Genomic DNA, 20,114 nt, shown 5'->3' on the forward strand with positions numbered 1-20,114 from the left:
CAAATTATTTTTTCAGGCAGTGGGATTAAATTTCCTTGTACCCCACTTTCGTCTTCAATGGGTTCTGACTTCTGCATCTTCACTTCATATGCCCATCTCGAAAGAAAAAGAGATGCTTTCCTCCAATAGCTTCTACAGTTCCCTACCGAGACAAACTCGCAACGGATGTGCTTGGGACACCTCTTCCGTGCGTCTTCTTGTGTTGGGAATGCAACAATAGGGAAAGACTCGACCGACTCGCCCAGGGCTTGAGGGCGAGCTTTAGCGTAGGCAGTGGCGTATCTGGGATTTTCATAAGGGGGTGCGAAAAATAAAGATACGACAAATTTCAATTTTTGACAAATCCTTTTTGTTCTTTTTGTATGTTTTCTCAAATTTTCTATTTTATTTTTTCTTTGTTTTTTATTAAAAACTTCATTTTTAAATAGAAATAAATTTATATGATGGTGTCACGTAGACGGTAAACTATGCATTTGATGTACAAGTATCCATATATTGTTACTTAGAAATATAGTATAGATATGAATATAATGAGATTAATTTTATAAATATTACTAACTTATGATACTTATTTAGTACTAGTAATTAAACTTGAGTTTACCGTAAATTATTACTAAAATTTATACTCTATACTTATATAGTAATTAATTGAAATTTTAAATACTAAAGAATACAAAATTAAATTAAAAAAGATAAAGTAAAAACAAGAGTAGGAGATGAACCTAACGAGGCTCGAACACTGGTCTTTGCTGTAACAAGAAGAACTTCTACCACTAGGCCACCAACGGCTTTATTAAATTTTCACTACATGTATACGCTGCTGAGCGTAGGTTAATTTTGAGTCATGTCATATATCGGATATCATTGTAAAAGGGTAGTAGTCCCCAGTGGTTTTCTAGTCCAAGCGAATCTTTCCTCAAATTTTGATCAATAATGAAATTTAATTAAAATCTGGTACAGACTAGAGCGCCTGGGATCTGAACAGCCACCGAAGAAGGCACCGGAACTTGACCAGAGAACTCACCGGCAGTTATAGAGTATTGAGAGAGAGATATAAGAGAGAAAACGATAGTATTTCATTTTATTCATTGGTTCCCTATTGAAGAAGAGTACAATGCCATTTATAGAGGATTAGCTATTCTACTTGATAACCACCTAATTAACTAGCTACTCCTCTTAATGTGGCTTGCTGCTAACTAATCCCTTTAACTGCACTTAACCAAATCTAATTGCCTCAACAAACTATACTCATTTTCATGTATCAAATTCCCAACTAATTAAATTTATACTTTAATGTATGATCTCTTACTAGAATTGCCCTCTTTTGAGAACATCATTCTCTCTCGCACATTTGTACATCCAACCAATTTGAGATGTGTCAGCGAAAAAGAACAAAGAAGAGGAGGAAAAAAAAAACAAAAAATCCAATGTTCTGAGTCATAACCAAATTTGTAACATTGTGATTAGCTATACTCCCTCCGTCTGCGAATATGAGTCTCATTTCTATTTGTCACGGTTTTTAAAAAAAATTGGATGAAAGAAAGTTAGTAAAATATGGATCCCACTTGTATATATTAGTTTTAAATGATATGTGAGTGAAATTAGTTAGTGGAATGTGGGGCCTCTGGCAGCCCCTGGCGGGGTCCAAGGGGCAGAGCCCCTGGCTGGGGTCGAGCTTGGAAATTTTTTATTTCCAACGAAGTTGCTGTGTAAGAAATTCATCCGAAAATGTAATTTCTGAAAGTCAAATGACTAGTTTGCAATTTCGGAAACCTTTGAAAATCAGTGAATTTCAGTTATGAAATTAACAGACACGATGTTTCATCTTGATAAAACGCGCTGGTTCATCTTGTTAAATCTGATCGATTCTTGTTTGGTTCATTATGCTTTTTCTCAGATATCAACATAAGATAGTTCTATTTTTCTCTGAATTGTATTCGATCAAATATTTTGGTAGAACCGCCGAAATTGATTTGATCTGAAAGTGATTTCATCACGACTTTCAGATTATCCGTTCTGTTTCTGTTCAGTATATTGAATCTCCCTAACAATTTATAGTAATAATGAACCGGGACTCCTATTCGCGGACGGACCAAAATGGAAAAATGGGACTCTTGTTCGCGGACGGAGTGAGTATCTTCTATATATAACTAGGAGTTTAACACTACTATATTCACGTGGATATGCTATCTGTTGAAATTAAAAATAAAAATGTAATTAGTTGATATTGTTTTCCTTTATTAGTTAGTGTTTAGCATTTTATTTGTTTGTATTTGTGCCTATATATAAGGCCTTCTTTGTATTTTGCCATCAACACTTGGTCACAGTAGTCAATAATGAAACACGCTTTTCCTTCTTTCCTTAATCGGCTTTTTTTCTTCTTCAGTTCCATTCATCATTTTCCCTCTCTTTAACGGTTTCCATATTTTTCCCCAAATCTGCATATTTCAATTCTCCATTTTCAACACTATCCCCACAGCCTATAATCTCAGATCGAGTCCACTTTGATACCGTAAATGACCAGTAAATGAGTGTTCGGCTGAAAGAGGAATAACTGTGAGGCACACACATGAGAGAATATAAAAATCTAATTCTCTAAACCCTTAGAATTTTATATCTTTTTTAAATTTACCTTGCCAACCCAATTGGCCGACCCGTAACTCAACCTGGCCAAGTCGATCAACCAAAAAGCTAGAATAGCCCGATTTTATATTTGAGTTGTGATTTTACATCCCTAACCCACTAATTTTAACTGAGTATTCGACGAGCTTCGAATTGGATTGACATCTCTGGTTGAAACAAACCAAAAAAGAGAGTGGACAATCTTCATTGGGAAAGAGAAAATAGTACGTACTCCCTGATGGGGTTTGTTGCCCCTTGCACAGCGGAAGACTTGTACAAAACAAATAAATCAGACAAGGATCTATTTGACCGATTATGCGATTAATCAATTCACATGTTTAACATATAATTGCATGCTAGAACGCAAATAATTCATGCTCATAGAAAGTAAATCCTAAACATGAATACTACGGTTTAAGGTTACCGATTTGATTCTCCAAAGAATCGACGATTGCTTGCGCCTTCTCCACGAGATGATCTTCAATACTAGACCACGGATCTTCTCTCTGGTTCCCGAACTGTACTCCAATATCAGTGTGGGCTGATCTTACTAGAATACTAGGACTTAAATAAAGAAGACAGAAGAAATCCTTTTGAGAATAGGAGTGGAATTCAAAAAATTCCTACAGCTGGGGAGCTGAAATTTTCGAAAAATACAATAATGAAAAATTGTGTTATTTCTGTCTCCTTTATTCTCCTATTTATATTAAGTTCCTTATGGGCCCAGACAGGGATCTATGGAAGGTTTTGGATATGGGCTCATCCAATTTACTTTTTACTAATTAAATTGAACCCACAATTTAATATAAGTTATAATTGGAATATTACGAGCAGCCACTACAGAAGTAATATTGAACTCTCCCCATCCAAATCCGAAATTACAAGTAATCCGGGTTTCCGTTGTTTATTATTTATTTCCCGCGCTTAAGATATAAATGTCCATTAATTAATTAATGTCTGCTATGGACTTAATTAATTAACATCTTATTAATTCCAAGAGTGGACTTAGCAAGAAACATTTATTTATTATTCATAGAGTAATAAAACTCCAACTGGCCAGTTTTCCGAATAATAAAACCTTGTTCGAGCTCCTCTTGAGGACATTATCAAACGAGACTCACCTCGTGCACGTTTCAACATAATAGCAATCCTAGCATCGCTAGATATTAATCACCACTACTCAATATATCAGGATTATTGGGTTGCGAAAAACCCGCACCATTTGATAAGTCAAAGTAGTGCATAATCAATACCGTATGCTCAATGCTAACCTACATTGATTAAGAAATAAATATTTATCAAGACCTCGCCTTTCAGTAGATAGCCTAAGGCAAGTCTTGCTGTTAGATCCGTTCAGTGCTATACCACACCAATGTCATCTTATTTCAGTAAGGCTTAGAAATATGCGGACTGACATTGCAACCTTTCACGATAGGTAGTCTAAGCCTATCTAGGTGGTGAAATTCTTCTTTTTCTTTTGCAAAGCATTGCATAGATCTGACCGTGTTACCTTAAAGTGGACGACGCCCACAACCGGTCTACTAAGCAAAAGACTTAGACTTTGTTTACTTCTTATGCATTTAAATGTTTATAAAACATCTTATAAATGCACAAGCAAACACAATGTAATAATAATAGTGATTCTATTCGTGCGGAACTGCTCGAATAATACTGAATCAGGTTAAAAGTGGATTATAGAGTTTTACGTATACAAGCAAGATTCTATTCGAGCGAAACTTGCTCGAAACATGCTTTTCAGTATACCAAACCTAACAATCTCCCACTTATACTCAAAACATGCTTTCGAGTATACCCACTGCCAAAAACTCTCCCACTTATACACAAAGCAGGTATTGATACTAGATATATCGAACTACCATTCATTTCACTAAGTGAAAGAAAAATCTGCTTGGTAGTTCTCTGATTATATCTTTGTCACCATAATGTCTTTGCTGCGTACTTGATCTTTAATTAATTTCATCCCCATATGTGATTGCTTAGCTTAATAAACTCGTGTGTCCTTTGAGTTAGCCTTCACTAGAGTAATAAAAAATAATACTCATAGGCATACTCAAACTTACGATTAAAGCTATTAGGAAGATATTCCTAAGGTAAACATATATTCAGAGGATGACTTACTCGATTACTGATTAGTCATAAAACTAAGACAGTGTAACCCCAAGGACATTACATGAATGACTGGTAAACTAGAATATAGTTACTAGCCTTTCTCAAGCACTAGGGTATATTCATTACCTCAATCAAAATCCTTTGCCATGGTTAATATGATATATACTTGCTATGCATAAGCATAACTAATATCAAACTTAGTACACATTATAGCATACATGAGACAACTATCTTCGAAACTAGTCTCATAATTCTTGATCTCACTAAGCGTCAAACGACACTTGACTAGAGACAAGACAATTCCATCTTGAGAGGTATAAACCTTTTCATGGAATTTCTAATGCTTAAATGTTCCAAGCAATGTGTAGATATAAGATTCCTAAGAGAATCTCAACATTCTTTCTAGCAATCTTAAAAGGACTTAGATGCTAAGAATGTAATTAGTTTCTCTTAAATCATTTATCTTAAACTGGGTAGACAACCAGTTTCCTACGCCAGATGCCAATCTTAGTTGTTTGCAACTTTTGTAGATTTCATCATCGTAGAGTACCAATAATACCATATGTAATGCACTTTCAACTTCCTTGTGCTTACAGCACTGTTAAGGACACAAGTCAAATAACAAATATTTGACAATTTTGATAAAACACATATACTCTGATTTAGATGCTTGCCTAAGACCACGAAGGTCTTTATAAGCTTCCAATCATGCGTTTCTTGCCCTTAATTACATATCCATTAGAATGTTCTAGTAGATGATTTCATCAAGACTTCTATTTATAGAAGGCTGTCTTGACAATCATAATACTTACATTCTAATTTATGTAAGTTCTAATAGACAATAGGATCGAATAAATCATGGCACAACGATAGCGAGAAGATAATTCTCTTTGGGCATAACCTGTTTATCATTGTCTAGCCATTTTAAGATCCATATTTACACTTGCAAAGATACTTGCTCCCACTGACTGACACAGCCTGTAGGTAGTATTGCAAGTCTTGTAAAACATGTTGTCTATCTTAGATTGTAGTTTGGAATCTATCACCTTTTCGAGGATGAATATCCAAATTAACCAATACTACATTGTAGTTAAAGGGATTATGTTCAAGTTAATCTAAGACTGAGTCTTACGACACTCTTAGACCCATGAACTTGTTGTGTTCCAGTGGAACGCTCCCACTACGATATGGTTCTTACAATCTTAGGTACTGAAGTTGATTTTATTAGTGCAAAAGTTTCTAATGGTATGACTTCTTGGTAATGTGGAAAATCCAATATCTCTCTTTTGAGAGTTATCACGTTGTTAGGCTTGTAGTTCATCTCTTGATCTTCGTACAAGAATTATATCTTTGAAGATTACAGAACTTATAACCTTACATCATTTGGGACAAACCTTAAAACATGCCTCAGTACTCAACTCCAATTTCTTGGACACTTTTCCAACACGTGTTGGAACAACATTACACCTTGAGATGTGCTAGACTAGAGACGCTCTAGTCCACAACTCGTGTTTTGTAGAAGGTACTGATGTTGGTAGTTTCTTTAATGTTTATCCCATCAATGATAAGATTTTAATGAGTACAACTCATCACTTAATCAAACTTGTCTTAGAGAGACTTCGATTCCTTCTTACATAACTATCCCATTCATTAGATGAATGCTTGGATTCGTTAATGGAGATTAGACTCCCACTACTGATCATAACCCTTTGCTCGTCTCCTTATGGTGTAAACCATTGAGACTTGCTAGTCTTTCTATGTTGCACTTTTATAAGTATTCTGAATCTCTTGAAAAATCAAATGATTCTAACTCATAGTGCATCAAACAGACTTTCTCAACTGTCAAGCTATTTAACGAAATGTTAAAATCTTGATAGTCTAGATCCGTTCGAACAATTTCTAAGTATTTTCTTGGCCTTAAGGCTAAGAGCCATAAATACTTTATCATTCAATGATTAAGAAGTTGATGTGTTGTTGAATACTCAACCTTGTCGCACTTATATTATTTTAATACTATGATGCCTTAAGCATCAACCATAAAACAATAGTTGAGCATTAATAGCTCCCACTGCAACAAAAACCTAACTGGATGAAGATCTCTTACTTAGAAGTTGCATTGTCATGTAAGTCATTGTCCTTCTATAAAATAGGTCAATCCAACTCACAAAGCATCTTTTCTCGCTTTAAACAAACTTCGATGACAATCCAGGCTCTCTCATTTACATATCTAGTCTTATGTTCAAATGAACTAGGACTTTAAGAAAAATGCAGCCTTTATGAATTCGCCATCTATCATGTTACTTTCCTCTAATAGTAACACAACGACTATTATTCTGAAGATTTTCTACTTTTCAGTTAAACCTTCTTATAGTCATTTCTTGTTACTTTAGGCGATGACTTGTGTCAGAAACTATTTGAGTGATCAAAAGATCCTCAAAACATTCTGTCACTCTAGGATATTCCAATCGAATCATCTTAACAGATTCTATTGATATCCATCTTTCATCGTCATTAACCAAGACTTGTCGAGCTACTTAAAGGAAAATAGCTTGACCTTATTCCTCAAAGAGCTTGTCAAGTACATGCATAATGCATTCTCGAACATTCTTCGTGGAATTATGACGAGGAAATGGAGGACATGAATCATTGAGTATAAACTCCAAGCTTTCAGCGATGAGAATCTTATCCATTTTTGTTTCCGGTCTACATAATTTAGGCATTCGAGTTTACTTTCTTTAAGGATCGCAGACAAACATTAAATGACATAATGGAGATTTGGCAAATAAACTTATTATCACATACTCATGCTCAATACATAATCACAAATAACCACAAAACAATTATGTATCTTACAACAGCAAAATTAATAAATTGTATCCTCCTCTGGAGGTTAATACGCATTAAAATTTTGACAATTTTCCTGGTCACAACACCGACGCATCAATAGCTTCCTCCTCTGGAGGTTGACACGCCTAATGCTGCCTAAGCACGACCATCAGATTTAGCATTACAGAATTTTATTTCTACAACACACTCCCATAACAATGTTCATGTGTTGATAACAAAATCAAGCTATCTCATAAATTCTGATTGAACCCTGAAACTCGCAGTTCCTTAGGATTATTGTCCCCACTCTGCAGGTGGCAATAATATTGGGAACCACTTTCTAGTTCATTCTATTTATTATGTGAGAAGTCCGCCCTTATGAACTTGCTGTTTTCGTAGGATTATTGTCCCTACTCTGTAGGTGGCGATAATATTAGAAAATCAGCTTCACAAAATTTGGCAGTCCAACCGATGGAGACCGTATACAACGCACTTGTTGTAATCATCACTTAGATATTTTTATATGGTTTTTGCATAATTATCACATAAGCAGATAAAGCAGATAATCCACTTAAAAATAGATAAACACCAAATAAACAGATAAACCCATTTAATGCATGGCATTTAAACACACATGATAATCATCGAAAATTATTTAATCTAGTCAAGGGGGAATCAATTAAATAATTAAGTTTTATCATGGATAATGTTTATCCAAATTTATTTAGGATTTATCAAGATAGAGTTAACTATCTAAATCCATTTAGGATTATTCTAGATTTTATTTCGATAAAATCAAATCCTACAATTCAAGATAACGTTGATCTAGGATTATCATTATTTAAATCGTACTAGGATATTACTAGATAGAAACACTTCCATCATAATCCTTAAGACAAATAAAATCCAATCAACCAAGATTTATACAAATCTTAATTCTATTTAGAATAGACATCCAGAATATATCAAACAATACTTAGGATTTCTTAGATAAATAAATTTATCTAAATCCAATTAATTAAGGATTTTCTTATATATCATTAACATCCTAATCTATCTAGGACATACATCCAAATGATAAGGATAACTTGGATTAATACTTATTTTGATCCATCTAAGATTTGTCTTAATAGAATTAAATCTATTCAAATCCATAGGATAAAATAAATTAATATTAATATTAATCCTAATCCATCTAGGATTTAACTTGGAGTAAATCCATATAAATCCATAGAATTAAATAATATTATATTATAGTTATTCAAATCTATCCAAGATTTATCTAGGAACAAATCCATATAAATCTATAAGATAAGAATAAAATATTATATTATCACTATCCAAATCCATCTAGAATTTATCTATGAATAAATTCATATAAACTCATAGGATAAGAATAAAATAATATTATCATTATCTAAATCCAACTAGGATTTATCAAGGGATAAATCCACATTAATCCATAGGATATAGATAAATATTAGATTCTCATTATCCAAATTTAACTAGGATTCATCTAGGATTTAAATCCCTACAAGTCCATAAAATAAGGATAAAATCTATAATTAATCCATGATTTAATACAAAATCAAATCTTATATAATATATAAAATCTACAAAAGATATATTCAAATCTTATTTCCAAATTAATCTTGAAATATTTCCAAAATTGAATCCAAAGATTAGGAAACCCTAAATCAATTTTGGAAAGCGAAGTCACTGGACGAAGCGATGCGACGTCGCGCGGGTAAACCCGCGCGAGCGTCGCGCATAGGGTAAACCCTAATCTAGCTCTCCGTCGGACTCCCACTTCACCGCAGCGTCGTCGTCGCTGCTGCGATGCCAGCTTCGCAGCGGCTGTTGTGGGGCGATCACCGTCGCTGATCACGGCTGATCGCTGCTGCAGTCGACTGCAGCTGTTGCTGACCGCCTTAGAGCACGGCCGCTGCTGCAGTGTTGGAATCGTTGCTCACCGGCGCTGCTCGCTGCTGCTGCGACATCGTCGACTCTACAGCCGCCAGCGCCGCTGCAACGTTTCACCCACTGCCATGCCGCTGCCTCTGACAGCCCGTGCGCTGCTACGTTATCAACTCCGGTACTGGGCTGCCGCAGTGGAAGCTGCTGCATCCGTCCGCTCAGCCCAAGAGAGGCGAACCGACGATCGAATTGACTCACAATTCACGAAAAAAAAAATTCGTTCATGCACTTATTCAAAACCATTGGAGTCAAGATAATCATTACCACATAATAATTATGTTATGATTACTAATATTAGGAATTAGATTCCAAAAGTCACGTCTCCAACATTCATGGAACCTTGGGCTTCTTCGTTCAACAGTAAATAAAACACATAAACGAAGAACTCATGCATTCAAGCAATTCACATAACATGAAATTAATCCACATAATCAGAGCCAAAAATTGGCTCTGATACCAATTGATGGGGTTTGTTGCCCCTTGCACAGCGGAAGACTTGTACAAAACAAATAAATCAGACAAGGATCTATTTGACCGATTATGCGATTAATCAATTCACATGTTTAACATATAATTGCATGCTAGAACGCAAATAATTCATGCTCATAGAAAGTAAATCCTAAACATGAATACTACGGTTTAAGGTTACCGATTTGATTCTCCAAAGAATCGACGATTGCTTGCGCCTTCTCCACGAGATGATCTTCAATACTAGACCACGGATCTTCTCTCTGGTTCCCGAACTGTACTCCAATATCAGTGTGGGCTGATCTTACTAGAATACTAGGACTTAAATAAAGAAGACAGAAGAAATCCTTTTGAGAATAGGAGTGGAATTCAAAAAATTCCTACAGCTGGGGAGCTGAAATTTTCGAAAAATACAATAATGAAAAATTGTGTTATTTCTGTCTCCTTTATTCTCCTATTTATATTAAGTTCCTTATGGGCCCAGACAGGGATCTATGGAAGGTTTTGGATATGGGCTCATCCAATTTACTTTTTACTAATTAAATTGAACCCACAATTTAATATAAGTTATAATTGGAATATTACGAGCAGCCACTACAGAAGTAATATTGAACTCTCCCCATCCAAATCCGAAATTACAAGTAATCCGGGTTTCCGTTGTTTATTATTTATTTCCCGCGCTTAAGATATAAATGTCCATTAATTAATTAATGTCTGCTATGGACTTAATTAATTAACATCTTATTAATTCCAAGAGTGGACTTAGCAAGAAACATTTATTTATTATTCATAGAGTAATAAAACTCCAACTGGCCAGTTTTCCGAATAATAAAACCTTGTTCGAGCTCCTCTTGAGGACATTATCAAACGAGACTCACCTCGTGCACGTTTCAACATAATAGCAATCCTAGCATCGCTAGATATTAATCACCACTACTCAATATATCAGGATTATTGGGTTGCGAAAAACCCGCACCATTTGATAAGTCAAAGTAGTGCATAATCAATACCGTATGCTCAATGCTAACCTACATTGATTAAGAAATAAATATTTATCAAGACCTCGCCTTTCAGTAGATAGCCTAAGGCAAGTCTTGCTGTTAGATCCGTTCAGTGCTATACCACACCAATGTCATCTTATTTCAGTAAGGCTTAGAAATATGCGGACTGACATTGCAACCTTTCACGATAGGTAGTCTAAGCCTATCTAGGTGGTGAAATTCTTCTTTTTCTTTTGCAAAGCATTGCATAGATCTGACCGTGTTACCTTAAAGTGGACGACGCCCACAACCGGTCTACTAAGCAAAAGACTTAGACTTTGTTTACTTCTTATGCATTTAAATGTTTATAAAACATCTTATAAATGCACAAGCAAACACAATGTAATAATAATAGTGATTCTATTCGTGCGGAACTGCTCGAATAATACTGAATCAGGTTAAAAGTGGATTATAGAGTTTTACGTATACAAGCAAGATTCTATTCGAGCGAAACTTGCTCGAAACATGCTTTTCAGTATACCAAACCTAACACTCCCTCCATCCCCTATTTTTAGTCCATTTTTGTAGTGGGCACGAGTTTTAAGAAATGTAAAGAAAAATGAATTAAAAAATTTAGCAAAATATACTCCCTCCGTCCATAAAAAATAGAGCAATTGGTGTATGACACGGGTTTTAATGTAGAATTGGTAAATTAAGAGAGAAAGAAAAAAGTAAGAGAAAAGGCGAAAAAGTAAGTGAGAAGTAGCGTTAGTGGAATGATTTGTACAGTTATTATTTGTTGAAAACTTTTGATAAATGAATGTGCTCTATTTTTTGTGAACGACCAAAAATGGTAAATGTGCTCTATTTTTTGTGGACGGAGGGAGTATACATTAGTTGTATAATAAAATGTAAGTGAAATGACTTAGTAAATGTAATCCATACTTATCATTTATGGTAAAATGTGGAAATGAACAATAAATGAGAGATAGGTGACAATGACAAAAATAGACATAAAGTAGAGGGCAAGGAGAGTACTATACTCCCTTCGTCCTCTCAAGATATTCACATTCTTGAGTGACACGAGATTGTAGGAGGAGTTGTTAGATAGAGTAAGTAGAGAAAAAAAAAAGATAGTTGAATATTTTAATGAGTAGAAATGAGAGGGATATTTATTTTCAAATATAAAAAGTGGACATCTTAAATAGGACAAACTAAAAAAAAAATTCACATCTTGAACGGGAGAATTATTAATCAATATATAAAATATTTTCTTATATTTTTAGTTATAACTGACCGTTTATCAATTCCGATTATAACCGAGAATTACTGAAAAGAGTGATGATAAACAACCAAATTTTGTACAACCAAAATAAGATAATATTAATAATTTGATGTATTATTATTTATATATTAAAACCATAAATATAGTAAATGGATAAGTTAAAAAGACTTATTAGCCTTTAACTTCATTTTTTATTTTTATATTTGAATTTTCTTTTTATTATTTTTAAAATTTGAATTAAAGTATGCATTAAATGAAATTAGTGGTTCCAAAAAATGAAAAAATTATACATAAATTATAAATATGTGACCACGATATTATACCCTTTCCATATACTATATATGCATCCATATATTTTAATTAAATACATAAATCTATTTTTTTTTCAAATAAACTAGTTTTTGGTTATACAAAATTTGGTCACATAGATTTATTGTACTGAAAAATAGTTTGGTAAAAAATCACATGGGAATAATTTGCCACAAAATTAGTGAAGTCAGTGCCCTGTAAATCTGTAATCATGAATATGTGGATTACTTTTTAGGGAAAAAACCAAAAATGTCATTTAAGTGCTGCACAGCAATTCACATGGGAACCATAAACCGTACGTACATACGTCGACAGAAACAAAATTTTCAGCGATTCCATAAAATAAAACAGAGCACAATAATTGTTGCTTCACGCAAATTCATATTTGGTCACAAGAGCCTGTAAGGCTAAAACCCTCAATTACATTTTTAACAATTTAAACACCAATTCTCTACTGAATTCATCTTATGCTTCAGTTAAACACAGCAATTTAAAGAAATAATCTATGCCCTCAAGTTTGTGGCTCAAATGCAATTATATGCCCTGATATCTGATAAAAGGCAGAGGTATATTCGACGTTTATGTCCCGGCCGACTGGTCGGTTATCACCAAGACAATGACATCCAAGCCAGCACTTGGGAGAAGGTTCTTACAAGAGATCTCAATTCTCAACACCAAAGTTAATAAGATAATGAACAGTTAGTTCCTAAGTAAGTAACTTTGACTGGAATGGAACTTTATCAGAGTCTAATGTTACATTCTGTGCTGATTCTAATACTACTAAAAAAGGCCTTACTATTGCAGGAGTGAGTGGCTTATAGCACATTATACCCCTTCTTTTTTTAAGTTACAGCGCCTAAAATCACAACCAACTCTGCCCATGCCATCACTCTTTACCCATTCATAACGTCCGGGGAGGGGCAAATCGTTAACAATGTCAAAATTATACCTGCACCGTTTAGAAACAAGGATGATATCACAAATAATTTATACTCAAGAAACAACTTCAGCTCAAACAAGCACATACTTTTCGATGAAAAGGCGATCGTGGGGCTGCTCTGCATTGGAAAAAAATTCATCCATCTCGCGAGGTGTGGGGATATTTCTTGGGGACTTTTGATTGGAGACATTGGGACTTAGCTGCTTTGTTGAAGACCCGTGTGCTGTGATACTGCCAGCAGCTCCGATCATACTACAAGGGGTGCTTTCTCTGGTGCCCCTGCACAACAACCCATTTAATTAACATGTGTTTTCTTCACATTAATATAAATATACTATTTTCTTTCTCTACTTAACACACAAAGCAACATCTCCTACAATCTCGTGCCATTACCCAATGTGTCCATCTATTATTGGGCGGAGGGAGTATATGAAAAGCGCATGAAGTAAATTTCATCAAAATAGATAAACACTCAGTTGTGTAGTGCTACAGTGAGAAGTAAATTTCATCAAAATCAGATCAATTAATATAGTTTTAGAAGCCAAATGAATAAATTACTCTATATTTAAAGCGAAGCAGCATCAGAAACCATCGCCTTCTAAATCGATTGTTAGTCGAAAGAGGGCAAACCAAAAAAACACATAACCCCATTTAATCAGAAATACAGCCGCCGTTAAAATGGAGGCGGCAAAAGAGAATTTTTTTGACTTGTAGATGAGGATTAAATTTATAAAATGATGTCAACCGAATTCATCACAATTCTTAAAAGCATCGTTCTCCATTTCTAGGAAACAAAACATAAAATTGGAAAATAAATGAGGAAAAATACTTCAAAGGGTCATAATACCTTTGTCTAGGTTCCGTATCCAAATCGTTTTCGCCAAAAGATGCCTCAATTTCCAAAGCCGCCATTTGAGAAGCTTCATTCCCAACTTCGTTGGCGGGCTCAATTTGGGGGTTTTGATTATGTGCAGAAACGAGGCACTGTTTAGGAGGAGGCGGTATTTTGTGGGAATTGTGGAGGTATTGGTGGAGGAGAGGCGGCTTCTGGAGGCGGCGGGAGCGGAGCTGGAGAAAATCGGAGGCGGAGGAATTGAGGGCTAGGGTTCTGGCGCGGGTACGGACGCCAAGGGGTGAGTGAGAGACGTCTATGTTTTTGGTTCTGGCGCGGGTACGCATGTATTTCCCCATAATCAATGGTACGAAGCTACGGGTGATTTCACATGCGTGTGTGACAGAGTGAGGGAAAGAGGTGAAGAAAGAAGATTTTGAGCGGGGTATTGATAAAGGAGGTGGGGTCTGTAATCCACTTTTTATATATTCCACATTTCTCATCATTTTCATGTATTTCACCTTTCATCTTTTTCTTCTATTTTCCCTGGACATGCTCCTCTCAAAAATATTTTACCATCGCAATAGTGGACAAGCTTAAGCTACAAATACATGGTTTTTTTCCTTTCATTTTTATATTTTAATTTAGATTTTACCACCACAATAGTAGAAAAATGGAGAAAAAATAGTGTATCTATAAAAAAAATTAGAAAACAAAAAAAAATCAAAAATGCACAAGGGCCGCAGCTCACGGCCCTCCGCAATAGGGGGCCGCGCCCAAGGGCCCCGGCTGGGCCAAGTACTCGGCTCTCCCTTGGGCACACCCCCTCCCCCCCGCCGCGCCTCTCATTGCCTCCAGCGGTAGAGGGCCGCGCCCGAGCCACCTCCGGGCCAGGAGCCGCAGCCCCCTTATTGTGTGGACGCTCTCATCCCTCAGTTCATAAAAATTAGTCTCATTTATAGATGACACAAATTTTAATAAGAAATGGTAAAGTTAGAAGGAAAGAAAAAAAGTAAATAAAATAAAAGATATAAAAAGAAAAGGTAGTTTATGAGAAAAAATGGGTAAAATATGAAAGATAAACTTTCTATTTCTAGAAATGGGGCTAGTTTTTGTGGAAATCCCAAAATGACAAAATGAGACTATTTTTCATGAACGAAGAGAGTATTAGGATATCCAGTGTATTTATAAACCACGCCTCGGTCGTAACTCTCCGCTACATCATCATTTCTCTTACTTTTTATGGGTTAAGAGCATTCACTGAAAGAGCCCTCTTTTTTTATTATTTACACGCCAGCATTTTATCTCACATAACATACTTATTCTTAAGGGTCTATCTCCATGCATTGGAACGGAGCGGATCTCCTAATCCACATTCCCTACTCCAATCCTAATACACTCTCACAACTTAATAAAATAATACTACCACCACTTGACCGTCACTTATATATTATAACACCACTTGACCATCACTTATATATTATAACATTATTCTATTAAGTTGTGAGTGTGTATTAGAGTTGAAGTAGGGAATGTGGATTAGGAGATCCGCTCCGGCATTGGAACGGCCTATCAAGGGTCTATCCCACTTTTCATTTCATTTCCACATCATCAATATTTGGATATTTTAATTTTAATTGTTTCACTAAAATAAAAATGCAATAAGATGGTAAATAAGAATAAATTCAAGACAAATACTTTATAGAAAACATACTTTAAAAAAATCGATGAATAGACCTATCTCCGAGCAAAAAAAAACTTTCTTTAAGTGTAAAACTAATTGTTCCACATCGAAATCACAAAGAAACTAGGAGTTGAAAATATATCTATAAAACTACCATTTATCCCACATCGAAGTCACAATGAAAGTTGGAATTGAAAACCTATCTATATACTCCCTCCGTCCCACTTAAAATGAAACATTTGGGAATCGGATTATATGTAGTGTTGTTTTGTGAGTTGATGAGGAGAGAGTAAAGTAAGAGAGATGAAAAAGTAGAGATAGAGTTGTTTCCATTTTAGAAAACGTTTCATTTTTAATGGGACAAACAAAAAAGGAAAACGTTTCATTTTTAATGGGACAGAGGGAGTATAATTTACTCAAGCAATGCAAAACTTGCTCATCTAGTGTGAAGGATTATATTCTACAAGAATTATATTCTACAAAATAAATCTTTCACTAATTCACGGATCGTCTTTTAGTATGGATAATTGTGAAATTATAGTTTTTTATTTTAATTTTAAAAATGATTTTTTTAATTAAAAATTGAATTTTTATAATTAAAAATCAATTTTTTTATATATACTCCCTCCGTCCCACAAAAGATGTCACACTTGTGGGACGGCACGGGATTTTAGGAGGTTTTGTTTCGTGTGTTAAATGGAGAGAGAAAATATAATTTTTATATTCATGTGAAAAGAACTTTTTCCAAAAAGGGAAATGTGACATCTTTTGTAGGACGGAGGGAGTATTTTTTTATCGTTCGTCGTTCGCCGTCCGTGCTCCTGCAGTGGACGGACGAGGAGACAGATGACGGTCGAGCGACCCTTCGTCCGCGACCGAACTTTCGATAGTGCCGCTAGTCCACGAGATCGTCCGCTGACCTACAATTGTCGGACGACCACAGATGATGGCGTGGACAATCATCCAGACGAAAAAAGAACCTACTGTGGATGCTCTTAAAACCTTGTACTCCACAGCATGCCCTTCCCCAGACCACAAATATTAAATGGCAATATACGATTAAAATTACAAGGAGGAAAACATTAAAATTTAAAATAATAAAAAACAATACACTAAACATAATAATTAATGCCTGAAAAAGTTGGTGCATGTCCAAAATTCTTCAATTAGATCAAATTGGAGGCGACCGAGAACATATTTTTTTGGTGTAATGTGAGATTTTTGGAGGAATGAAGGAAATGTAGAATTGTTGGTGAAATGAATTAGATTTGGAGTACTGATATAAATTACTCCTTTCGTCTCACGAGAATATGCACTTTTGGTTGAGTACAAATTTTAATGCACAATTGGTAATGTAAGCCAGAAGTAGAATGAAAAAGTAATTAAGGTATTATTAGTGGAGAATGGGTCCAACCTTATTAGACAGAAAAAAAGTTTTCAAATTTAGAAAGTGTATATAATTGTGGGACTGACTAAAAAAGAAAATGATGCATATTCTTGTGGGACGGAGGGAGTAAAAAATAAAAAAAATTGGGTTGCAGCACGACCTCGGGCCGGCGTCACCCCAACCACGCCACCACACCTGTCCCTCTGGCACGCCTCACCTCCAACCATGGCCTCCCATTTTTCACCGCGAATGGGGCGCGACATCCACAAATCCTTTTGGGTCGTGGATGCTCTTATAACCTAGGCATCTCCTTAAACTAGGACACTCGTCTCCTTAAACTAGGACTCTCGCCACATCATAATTCTCCTCCATTTCTATGCCAATTCATAATTCATCAAATGAACGCTCTCTCTTCATGTCCTCTTTCAATGTTTTTTGGACTTTTAAATTACTTTTTTCAAGGTTAGTGACGGTCAAATTATTTGACCTTCATAGTCATTTCTTTAACTCCTGGGAAGGTTGAGGTCATTAACTTAGGGTGTCTCCGGCGGGGCCCTTCCCACTCGCCCTTCCCATGCCACGTCAGCACTAGCCCCTCCCATTCCACTGCCACATCACTCGCTCTTCCCACTGCACTAGCCCTTCCCACTCGCCCCTCCCACTAGCCCTTCCCACAATTAAATTAAAATGCACGGAATTAAAATTCGACACAAATACAAACGGGAAATACGAATATTTCAATAAAAAAAAAAACATACATCATTCGGAAAAAAAAATTACATAGTAGATAGGAAAAAAAAAAATACCTTAAAATGTCGGACGTCCGAGTGCGACGGGCGACCTTCGCCACAGTGGCGCCCGTCCCACTCGCCCGTCGACGGGAGGGGCGAGCCCATCGCAGGGGCACTCGGGACGGGCGTGGGCGCCCTTCCCACCCACTATGGCGCCCGTTAGGTCGCCCATCCCCGACGGGCGAACGGGAAGGGCGCCGTTGGAGACACCCTTAGATTATATTCTATATAATAGAATTACATTATCTGCTTTCATCATATTATAATCTTTAATTTTAATATCTAGACATAGAGCATACATAAGAGTTTTGTCATTTAAAGACAAAACAAATCACGGAAGCAACTAAAATAAAATAGTCCTTCACAAAGACTAGATTCAAAAATTCCTAATAAAGAATCATGAAATCGTACAGGCCTTTTATCTCGAACACAAATAATAGCAGAGGTATTCAAACCTTTTTTCGTTATTGGTATTAATCCAATTTGGCCTAATCCTAAATGAAGGAATTTGAAATGCTTTCTTTGTTCTTCAATTAAGGACTTAGAACGAAGTTGGAATAAACTAAACCCCATTTGTACAGGAATTGATTATTCAACTGTTTTTATGATATAATCACAAGAGGAATCAAACACTATCTCTTCATTTATGTTCTGGGACTTTTCAATTTGGAATAGTTTTTTCATAATTTTTGAAATAATAATTTCTTTGTTTTTGTTGCTTACACATTATTACTATTATTACTACTATTTGGTCTATTAGATAGCAATCTGCTCCAAGAGCTTATTTTTTCTGATAAACTGTTAACGATTTATGCCAACATCAACAAATGCCCTCACGGCTAACAGGATGTTATAAAGACTACGTGACAAATGACCAAAGCTGTTTTCTCAAAAAATAAAATCTTAAACGAAAAACTGAAATAGACAGATAGCTTAATGAGAAACAAAAGAGCACACTAATTAAGTACTAAAACAAGATTCATAAAAATATACGAATACAAAATACATTGCATTACATTATAAACTACTACGTACCTTTGCCGAAAATGGCTTTGATACCACAATACTTGTATCGGATCATAAAATATGAGCTACAAATAGGAACTAGGAGAAAATTGATAAAATACTCATGATTTATTACAAGTGGAGAAGTGTCTCAACGCATGTCCTCCACTGCAAGGAATATGTGCCTTAAATAAGGGCTGGCGGACTCCAAATGACTTTTCAAATCAATTTAGCCGCATTCCAAATCATTCTTCAATTTAGTTAGAAGAGAATCAGATAAATCTCCATTTTACATTTTTACCTGTAAAAAAGGTGAATAGTGTCCCGCAATAATTGAAACGGCGACGCTTTGCCCTCTTTCTTGCTTCTTTTTCATTCTCTTTAAATTACTGTTCCATATTTATTATTTTGTCTTATACTAATAGTTTAGGGCTTAGGGATTCCTTATAATTAGAATTAAAATAACGCCGCCTTCTTTTTTTTGTATATTTCTTTTCTTCCTCTTTTATATTTCTATTTCTTTAATAATTAAATTTGTAAATTAGTTATTTTATTATATGTTTGTAACAAAGAAACAAAAACTGGTTAATAATACTCCAATCTGCATAATGGACTAATATTTTTTCAATATAAAAAAACTAAACTAAGCCAAATTTGAATAAAAATACTAATAATTATGGAATTAAGACTGAAATAATTGGTCAGTTCATTAATTAGTTGCTCAAATAAATAATTATATTTTTTTACTAAACACTTAATTTAATTTAGTTATATCACTTCGGAGGATATCAAATAAATATTGTTAACATATTTAATCATGAGTATTCCAGTTATTAAGAATAGCTAAATAACTATTGCTAGTATACTTAATATACATC

The 20,114-nt window shown here is 35.1% G+C and overlaps 1 protein-coding gene across 1 annotated transcript; it reads right to left on the reverse strand.

Annotated features, from left to right (window-relative positions):
* Positions 1–13,146: 13,146 nt before the first annotated feature.
* On the reverse strand, positions 13,147–14,825 carry LOC125213019 (cyclin-dependent kinase inhibitor 4-like). Its single transcript, XM_048113363.2, has 3 exons — positions 14,385–14,825; positions 13,625–13,816; positions 13,147–13,546 (listed from the first exon to the last, which is right to left on the reverse strand). Exons 1-3 carry the CDS (start codon positions 14,726–14,728, stop codon positions 13,423–13,425), a joined length of 660 nt encoding a protein of 219 aa, XP_047969320.1. The 5' UTR covers positions 14,729–14,825; the 3' UTR covers positions 13,147–13,422.
* Positions 14,826–20,114: the final 5,289 nt, after the last annotated feature.

This window comes from Salvia hispanica, chromosome 2, assembly GCF_029641045.1.
Source record: "Salvia hispanica isolate PSC_SH4W2 chromosome 2, Shi_PSC_v1, whole genome shotgun sequence".
In the NCBI taxonomy this organism is placed as follows: domain Eukaryota; kingdom Viridiplantae; phylum Streptophyta; class Magnoliopsida; order Lamiales; family Lamiaceae; genus Salvia; species Salvia hispanica.